At 39.3% G+C, this 10150-nt stretch overlaps 1 protein-coding gene across 1 annotated transcript in view; it reads left to right on the top strand.

Moving 5' to 3' along the window:
- LOC124178536 (sodium-dependent dopamine transporter) overlaps positions 1-9944 on the top strand; it is a 420680-nt gene extending 410736 nt beyond the window's left edge. Inside the window, exons 12-13 of the mRNA XM_046561971.1 lie at positions 4241-4408; positions 5162-9944. Coding sequence (XP_046417927.1) covers positions 4241-4408; positions 5162-5386 — 393 coding nt within the window. The 3' untranslated portion in view covers positions 5387-9944. The remainder of the gene's footprint in view (positions 1-4240; positions 4409-5161) is intronic.
- The last annotated feature ends 206 nt before the right edge of the window (positions 9945-10150 follow it).

Below are 10150 nucleotides of genomic sequence, written 5' to 3'. Positions count from 1 at the left end.
TCTTGCGCTAGTCGCCGTCTTAACAATACCTTAACTCGCAAAAACCAAAAACAAAATCGGACTCGACGCGCTGCCCGCGATCGGCCTCAACTATGACGCTACTCGTCACTTAATTATAAACCGCTAAACAAAAACGTAATCTAGATCATACTCGACGCGCTAATCGCAATTCTGATTAAATCTAGCTGGTATCTTATTTCTACGGGCGCTAGTCGCCACCTTGCTGATGCACAATAATTCATAAACTAAATCAAAAAGGACGTGCCTCGACGCGCTAATCGCGACCAAATGAATCACTCTAGAAAGCTTTTCTAATCGCGCGAGTGTATAGCGTATTATGACGCATCCGAGCTCAAGTCGTAGTCTCTATTCCTCCAAAGTTCACCACCCTTTTTCGTACGCAGACTTGACGAGACCCCGTGCAGCGGAATTTGGCCACACTCAATTTCACTCCGAAATTGTTCCCCACGCGAAACCGTGACTCGACGCGAGACTTTACAAGGATCCCCTTGACTCTACACGTTATCGCGAAACTCAGGCTACGGTCATCCTCAAGGAGATCGGCAAACAGATTTCGAGCGCTACTCTAACTCTAAGATTGCGTGGGCCGACCGTTTATCGGTGTGCCAATTTAACTTGCGCTCGAAATATGCCCGCAAAGAATTATAAGCGCTTACCGCTCCTCAGCCACACCAGAAACTCCCCTACGCCCGTCTCAGCCATCTCAACCACAGTAACTTTGTCCTGCAAATCGGAGCCGCAATTCGAACATGCCCCGAACATAGGCGCCATCCATAGTCAAAATTTTTCCCGCTCGCATTGGGGTTCTCGTTACGCAATTCTTACAATCTAGCGTATCGCTAGCGTTGAATTCCGCTGTCGCGGGGTGTTGATTGGCTGTCCCGTCTCGTGTACCCCGTAGCTTGGCAGTGGCGTGGTGATGACTTCGCGAGGGTACCTGTCGTCAGTTGGGCGACGGAGGGGGGTGGGCTACGGCTCGCCGGCCACCAACGGGAATCTCGTCCGCCTTGGATTCCCTCGCGGCAGAGCTCTCCGTTGACGCTCTCTCCGTAGCCTCGTGCGAGGCCCTCCTTTTGTCGCGATCCGCGGCGATTGCCATCCAGTAACCTCGTTCGGATTTGCTGCCGATTCCCTGTCCGAAGCCGCATTTACTCGCCACCCAAAAAAAATAAACAAAAATCCTGAAAAGTCTTATTCGCTAAACCGGCGATGGTCCCCTCTTAGAGTCTCGGATGCGTGACTATTGTCCTGGCGCTCTTTTTCGAAATGAGCCGCGGTCTACTTCGCGTGCTCCCTAAGTCTGTGGTCCGTCTAGAGTTCGGGGAGCCGTATGGAACGCGCAGTAAAACTGCCACGTTAGAGTTCATAGACCAATCAAAATTTAGTATTTCAACCGTCACTCGAACATGCGGTCGCTACACTCAACCTGCTCGGTTTTCACTCGAACACAAAACTCGCTCCTGGAGTGCTCTGAGAGCGTTCACTCGAAAACGCTCAAAAAGTATAGAGAATGTGAAACCGTTGGCATCGCCTGCTCGTTTTTGCTCCATTGGTCAAAAATAAGCATTCTTTGAAGCAGTGTTTTGTCGACTCGGTAGGAGCCTCGTGTCCCGCCTCGTGGGATTAGTGTAGCGCGGCGATGCAGACTTTTTCTTTTGTTTACGTATACCTGAGGACTGTTACAAATGTATCTGATGTAATGTACATAGTGTCCAATTTGAATTTCATTGGACTCGCACTACTGAATATTATCACGAAAGTGAATAATTCTAATTTATAAATTATTAAAAGCAAGTAAAATATTTGCAACGAGACTGCTGATCGATTCGTTGAATTTTACCCATGGTATTGTATGTCCACAACTGTACATAAGGTACTTATGCATGGCCCATGGATTGTCGAATTAGCCATTTTGCCAATAGGACAGCTCTCTGAAGAAGCTCAGGAGTCGCGAAATAAAGACGTACGGAATTACCGCGAACGTTACTCACGAAAATGCTCGAGAGAAAAAAATATTGAAGATATATTTCTCCGACTTCTAGCTTCTTCAGACCCGCTTATTTCGAGTTTGCGAAAGGCACATCCCAAAATGGGAAAAAGTTTGTTTCCTGAAGCGATCGCGCTTCTAAGTTATGAAAAGTTTAGTTTTGAAGAAGGCGACGCAGACAACGTCATTCATCAAAACGACGTCGATGATGAGTATTCAGATAGCGATTAGTATGTATCTTTAAAAATTATGTTATTTTGTTTTATAAGAAAAAAATCTGTAAGAATTAAAGAAATTAATTTACAAAATATCACTTTTAACAAAGTTGTATCATTTTTCACGGAATATTCCCGCCATTTTCGGTCCACCATTTTTAATTTCGCATTTTTGCATTCGTTTTCGGAATCGGCGACCCCAAAAACATTACTAGTATGAATTTCAGCGAATTGGTATCATTTTTCGCGAAAAACATCCGCCATTTTGGGGCCGCCATTTTGAATTTTGCATTTTTGTTTTTTTTTTTCGGAATCAGCGACCCCAAAAACATTACTAGTATGAATTTCAGCGAATTGGTATCATTTTTCGCGAAAAACATCCGCCATTTTGGGACCGCCATTTTGAATTTCGCATTTTTGCATTCATTTTCGAAACCAGCAAGCCAAAAAACTATAGGTATAGTAATACTAGCAATTTTCACTGAGAAATATTTGAGTTATTAGTTTTAGCCAAGAATTCGGGCTTTCGGACCACTGTGCGTCCGTGAAATTTTAACGGGTTACTCGTAAAATGCACTGTGTGTCTCAATTATTTAATAGCCGCACTACAAGGCGCAAAGAGTTTTATACCACTTAAGAGCCGGCACAGCGCGAACCGACCAATACTAGACAGACCGAACTCACAAAAGAAAAACTCAAAAAACGGCCAGAAAATGTGACGAGCGATAACGGGTAGACGTTGTTCACCAAGCATCAACAAGACAGAGAGAGAGAGAGAGAGAGAGAGAGAGAGAGAGAGAGAGATACGGGTTCCCATTGTTGAGAGCCAGCAGAAGCAAGAATACATGGATACATATGACGCTTGGATGGTCGCTAGTTGGAGGCGCTCGTATTATGTGGCGGCGAGACTCAAGTCCGAGCGTGTTGACGTTCGTACGGGGAAAGAGAGAACGAGTAGAAGTCGTGGGGAGAGTAGTGGGCAGGAGAGGAGTGACAGGTCCCAATTTTTTCAGAGCTCGACAAAATACGGATACATCGTTCCATATGAAACGCGCATTTTTTTTTTTAGCAAATTAATTATTTTGGAAATTCACTGCAATTTTAAAATTATTCTTGGGTTTGTAGCTACATAAATTGAAACGCTTTTTTGCTATCGACGACGGGTCAATAAAACCACATGGATTAGGCTCAAAAAGTTAATAACATCTACTGGAGGGTCTCACGGCAATTATTTGTTTTAAAATAACATATATAAAGCTTGAAATATTATTAACAATTATGAGAGGGCAGGTATCACGGCAATAACTCGCTCAATTAACTGTCCAAAGTAAACAATGAATCAAGTATAAACTGAAAGAAAAACCTTTTTGCTATCGTCAATTGAGAGTATAAAACAACATATTAATCTCAAAAAACTATTAACAATTATGAGAGGGCGCATCTCACGGTGATTACTCGTTTCATCGATGGTCCAAGGTGAAGAGTGAATTCAGTTTAAATTTGAAAAAAATCGCTCTTTGCTAACGTCAATGATACCATAAAACAACATTTATTAAGCTTAAAATATTAATAACAACTACTGGAGGGCGCGTCTCACGACGGTTACTCGCTTCATCAATCATCCAAGGTAAAGAGTGAATTGAGTATAAATTTGAAAAAAATTGCTCTTTGCTAACGTCAATGATACCATAAAACAACATTTATTAAGCTTAAAAAATTAATAACAATTACGGGAGGGCGCGTCTCACGACGATTACTCGCTTCATCAATTGTGCAAGGTAAAGAGTGAATAGAGTATAAATTTAGAAAAAATTGCTTGTAGTTATGACCTTTACAATTCGAGGTATGCGCGGGGTGCTCGATGACTGTCTCGGCCCTGGCCGGGGGACACTTCGCTGCTAGCGCCCGCTGCTAGTTTCAGCTACGTCTGCGACTGTCCAATGAGTTGGTTATCGTGAACTTCAATTAATCGTAGTGCCCTAATTTATAATATAACTTACCAGTGAAACCATTTCAGTTCATTATCGTCTATGGACTAATGGGCTATGAACCCTTAACCTACGAGGACTATGTTTATCCACTATGGGCGAACGTCTTGGGCTGGTTAATCGCTTGCTCGTCGATAGTCATGATCCCTGCAGTTGGTGCTTACAAGCTTCTTACTACTCCAGGAACATTTCGTGAGGTATTGCGTGGATTTCAATTTACATCAATTTTCAGTAAAACTGTCTCTGGTTTAGGCTTTGGCCCAGCAATTTTATTATGATTCTTTATGATTTGTAAATACCGGTTGTTTTATTATCTATGTCACAAAATTCGAAAGGATTGAAAAAAAAAATTTCATAAAACACTGATATTTCTTAAATTTTCTCCTACATCATTTACGAAACAATGATACCAGAAGGGTTTGATATCACCAGCTACAACTTCAGTAGAATCTTGATTAACAGTTTTTCAAACCTCGAACTGTAAATTAGTTACCAATGAGGTATTATTTTTCCAGTAGTTACGGAGATTTTTCAATTTGAGAATTTTTAAAATCTCTTTTTCGAATACGGTATATGTAATATCTTTCTAGAGAGTAACAAAAAATGTGAAATCAGATGTGCTTGTGTACCCCACAGAGGGTACCTAGAGCGTGTGCAAATCGCGGGGCATATCACTCATTTGGTGGGACATTTTCAAACTATCCAAATAGACAACGTCCGAATTTTAAGATAATGCAGGCGAATATATAAATAACTCCGGATATATTTTAATTTCCTACCTGTCTGAGTCGACAGCAGACGTGAAGTTACTACGACGACCCTAAGAATAATAAGTTTAATATTCACAAGGATATCGTGTTATAAAATTAGGTTAGATCATTGTTCGGTATAATTATTCTACATTGTTATATTTATTTTTCAAATCTACTGAAATGCTTCACTGATAACAGAGAATGAAGATACTCACAACGCCATGGAAAGATACGCAGCGGAAACAGTTGACCACGGCCACAACCAATGGATCGGTCCGACGAAGTTCTAACGGTCGTTTGTCCCAAGGAGAGCTACCAACGTCCAATTCCAATAGTCAAGCAGATCTAACAAAAGAGCAGACCGAAGTCATAATTTCATCCTGCAAATCCTCCAAAGGGGATCCGCCGCCACAACCCGTATAGGACGATAGCGTTGTCGTTTTCACCGGCTCTAAGTTCAAAGTGTACCTTTGTTAAGGTTAACGTACAGTCCGATCATCGATCGAGATATAACTACCTAAAAACAAAGAAACAAGACCTAAAGTGCAAGGCATCGGTCTCGATTCGTGAAATGCAAATGAACTATCGCGAAATTATCGAAATTGGTGATGTGATCGGAGTTTTGGGTTTCAAACGGCTATTCAATGCTACTGTTGACCATGTACCAAAAATTGTACCTGTCTATTTAAAATGGATAAATGACTTTGTTTCAAGGTGTTCATCAGTTCGAGAAACATTGAATTTTAAGAGAAGATTTTTTTTCAATAACGCAGCTAAAGCTGGCGACCACAAGTGGGGATCCCTTGACAATCGGTTATTCACGCTATGGCTTTTATATTCTGACTAAAAAATAGTTTTCGCGGTTGAACAGGTTACAAAAGTCTTTAAAAGATAACTGCATATTCATATGGCTCACGTCCAGATAGATTTGTTTGTCTTTCGAATTTACGGTTTTTTAAGGATATTATTTACGGTTTCATTATATTAACTACAAAACAAGGAATGAAGTATAGTTTTTTGAATTTCTCAGGTTCTATTCAACAGTTTCTTAGGTGTAAATTTTTATATTTTTTGCAGCATCTACTTGGAAAGTTTGATTCTCGAAGATTGTGGAGCGTGCGTAAATGATCCTATTCCTGAAAAATAAGGAAATAAAAAGTTTGATGCATGCGCTCGCTACAAATTTTCTGCTTACCACGATCCACTTACCATTGAGCGCCGGTTGAATGAAAAAATCCCAAACTTTCCTATGAAGTGCATTATATTCAGAGTTGGCAAAATCGGAGGTGCTGAGTTGTAAAGGTAAATCGGATTGGCCTGGACAACTTCAGATCACTTTATCTATAGCCTATGAGAAATTCTGCATGCAGCATATTAAACTTGATTATATTTAACTCGAACGATAAGTTTATTCCGTTCACTTTCTTTTTATGATCTATATCACAATGAAACTCAATGCAAATCCCATAAATGAAAATGAATTGCCAAAAGTGCTTGTATCGATCCTTTTTTATTTTCGCGTTTTATTTTAGCGTACATGACCAATAAAGTGAATCTATCAATGGCATACACAACGTTGAATAGCCCCTTTGCAGTCGAGTGTGACGACAAATGGCATCAACAATACAATTTCAAACAGTTTTTCCTTATTTGTGTACTATTACACAGTCAAGTACAACAATACCAGTATTGCAATTTTATATACAGAATGATAATGCAGTTTCATGCTTAATACAGAACGCGTATTTTTTACTTTAATACTTCATTGATGGGAAATTGGTCATGGTCTTCAATGGGGAACAGTTCCATGACCGTAGGTACACACACATATGAATTCTTTAGTTATGTATTCATTCATTTCAACCTTTAATCTCGAAAGGCAGCAAAGTGACAAATCAATGACTTTGACTTATAATAGCAAAGATACTTACATACGTAAGTATCTACCCGATCCATGAATTTTTTAATACACAATATGTAGGTATAATATTGCCCGTGATAGGGAATCAAACACAACTTGAGGTCATTCCGCCATTCATGTTAGCTTCGGTTTAGCATTTTAAAAATAGGTCTGTAAAATAGTTACTCTTCATTTCATTTGGAACTGCTGCTTGTAAGGACGTTGTGTCTCCCATTACAATATTCAAATTTGGTAAACATTTTTCGAATCTAAATTTCAAAAGACTTCAAAGTATATTGACAGTAATAGTTGAACAAAATTTTATAAGCTCTTATGCCTCAAGGCCGCTGATTGACGAACTTGATGATAATTAATATAATGAATAAGACTGTTCACTGTAGTCGTACGAGATACCGCATCAGGGACCTTTTACATTCTATTCAACTATTGACTGAAAAACTATTTATGACGAACATATCTTTTAGTTTTTTTAAATATTCAGTTGACTTGGAAAAAACAGTGATTCGAAAATTCTAAAAATCAATGTTAGTCAAGTCATGAACCAAGTGTGATCGCAGTCACCATTTTTTACGGGAATGAAGAGTTGCACTTTTACGGTTCGTTTTTTAATTTTTTGGAGCCAACTGAGGGATAGGAATGTTATGTTTTCTTCAAGCTGTGTTGAAAGCCTACCAGGGGATATCAAAGTGTCAACCAAATGAATAAATGGTATTTTACAGTTAAATTCCTTTTTCTGGTAACGATATTGTTTTGAACTTTTGAAAATAATAGTGTTCAATTGCTATTGTGCTTGTATTGTCATTGAAAAGATTTCGAAAAACAATAGTCAAATGTACCAGAATATGGAATTCAGATATCCTTAGTCTATAACCTCAAAGCTACATGCATATTACTAGTATTTTTGGTTATTTTTCGAAATTTTCTTAATGAACACAAGCACAATTATGAATACTATCATTTACCATAATTCGAACCGATTTAATCACTCTGAAGATAAAAACAGTGTAAAATACGATTTGCTCACTACCTCAGCACTTCGACATTCTCTTCGTATATTCGGAGTTTTTTGTAAAATTCATAGCTCAGCGTTCGCATATAGACAACCGAATCTCAATTTGCCATCTGTATACCCAATTCTAAAAATTTGACTGATAAAAACCCCATCTGACTGACAGAGTCCTCGTCGACTATAAAAATCAAGTTACGTAAAGCTGAGTCTTTACAGACGTAGCGATGCAGATCGCAAGTGTAACTTCGGTTACCTATCGGTTGGCTACTGGGCGGCGGATTTCACAAAAAATACCAATATATACTTCGAGAACAAGATAAGAGGGGAATGGAAACAAGACAAGAGAACATTACACGTACATCCAATGTCGAAACGCTTTCGATAAAATATACTCATTGAACACAAATAGTAAGCCTGTGTGCCTGTCACCTTTCTATATCAACCTTGTAAACCTTCACGAAGCTCTAGCGATAATCGCGGGTTACGAGCAACCCCACTTGGGCACCCCAACTTGCGTCCAAAAACCATACACGGACAGAGATAGACTGCGCAGTCTGTGTAACGAGTTGAAACCATAATAAAGCCCAGGTCACACCAAATGCGGTGTGCCGTGTGCCGTCATACACAGATTTGTACATCAGCGGCCACGTAAGACCGCGCAATTAATCTCTATTAGTCTATGGCCAAAACACGCTTATCAATGTTCATGGGGTCTCGGGTATCGTTAGCGTTTGCTTCTGATTGTGAGTAACCAATCATAGTACGCGCATACATGTGAGATTTAGAGCCCGCTCCTTGATCGACGTTCAGTCTTCAAAAATGTTGACTTCAATGCTGGATCTCGCGTTAGTCGATGCATGCGCATAAAGAAACTTCCGCCGTGCTTTCGTCTCTTTCACCATTATAATATGTGCAATATGAAAGGTCCACCATCAATACACCGTTTACGTTACTACTTAATATACCTAGAGAATATCTTGAAAGTTCACACTAGGTCACCGCTGATTCGGCACGACTCAACTTCTTCGTCTGTTTCTCGCAGGCTGGCCATCCCGTCTTTAATTTTAAACTGTCAAAGGCAATAAAATGGTTGTATCGACAACGACGACGATTATTTATTGACAAGGAATGCCCCATAAATAAAATGAAATCATAATCGTTGTCCTTTTTGTTTTGACAGTGAATGCTCCATAAGCGAAATAACACATCAAAGTCGTTAACGAATGAAAATCGTCGTCGTCGTCGATGTAATTATTTTACGGCCTTTAACAGTTTAAAATCAAAGATGGGATTAGCAGCCTGCGAGAAACAGACGAAGAACTTGAGTGGTGCCGAGTCGGCGGTGACCGAGTGCGAACTTATAAGAAATTCTCTCAGTATATAGCTTAGTTGATCAATTAACGCTTCCAGGCCAGCCAGCTGCAACTTCAACATTGATATTAATGTAAATAAGTAGCATATCTGTGTATTCGTCGACACTGTCAATTACCATTTCAGAATATGTGATATAGTCTACTGGTCTGATAGTAATAATACGAAGTGGTACTGAGCGATGTCGAATCTGCAGTAGAATATTGCTTTCATCAAGTACAACCGATTTCTTCAGAAAATACTGACATTATTTTTATATCTAACAAGACGACTTTCAGTTAGAACTGTTTTCTCTAAAATCACAGGCACCAGTATTCGAACACTTCTTGTTGTCGCACAGGATATTTTACAATTAGTTGTAATGTGCCGCCAATACCAAACTCATGAAGACTTCATTGCGATGTCGATAATGACATTACTTAATGTGGTCTGCCTGATCCGTCGTCCCATTAGCTGCCGGGCGGTGCCTCTTGATCAACTGAGCTGCTCCTATTCTCGGAGTTTGCACAGACGTACTTTGTAAAATTTCACCATATTTGAATTCTCCAAAACGATGAAAATACGGCGAAAGAACTGAAATCTTTGGTTCAGTGAGAATGTACGTATAATAATATTACACAGGTATTGGAGCTCAGAAATTAATGTATAAATTCAATAAACATAGGTAATGAAAAAGTGGACATTATAAGGAATTGAGAAAGAACTTATTATGTTAAGTACACAAATTCCCTAGATCTAACCATGACAGCACGAAAATATTTCAGAAAAATTTTTAATACATTATTTTACCGAGATTCATATTCGGTACTTAAGCATTAGGACTATATTTAATTCTATTCTTTCTTTTCTCTACATAAAAAATGATGATTAGTCGTGAATGTCGGTG

This window comes from Neodiprion fabricii, chromosome 3 (genome assembly GCF_021155785.1).
Source record: "Neodiprion fabricii isolate iyNeoFabr1 chromosome 3, iyNeoFabr1.1, whole genome shotgun sequence".
NCBI classification, from domain to species: domain Eukaryota; kingdom Metazoa; phylum Arthropoda; class Insecta; order Hymenoptera; family Diprionidae; genus Neodiprion; species Neodiprion fabricii.
Note: the sequence above shows the minus strand (reverse complement) of the source record. Positions and strands in the feature narration are given on the sequence as shown.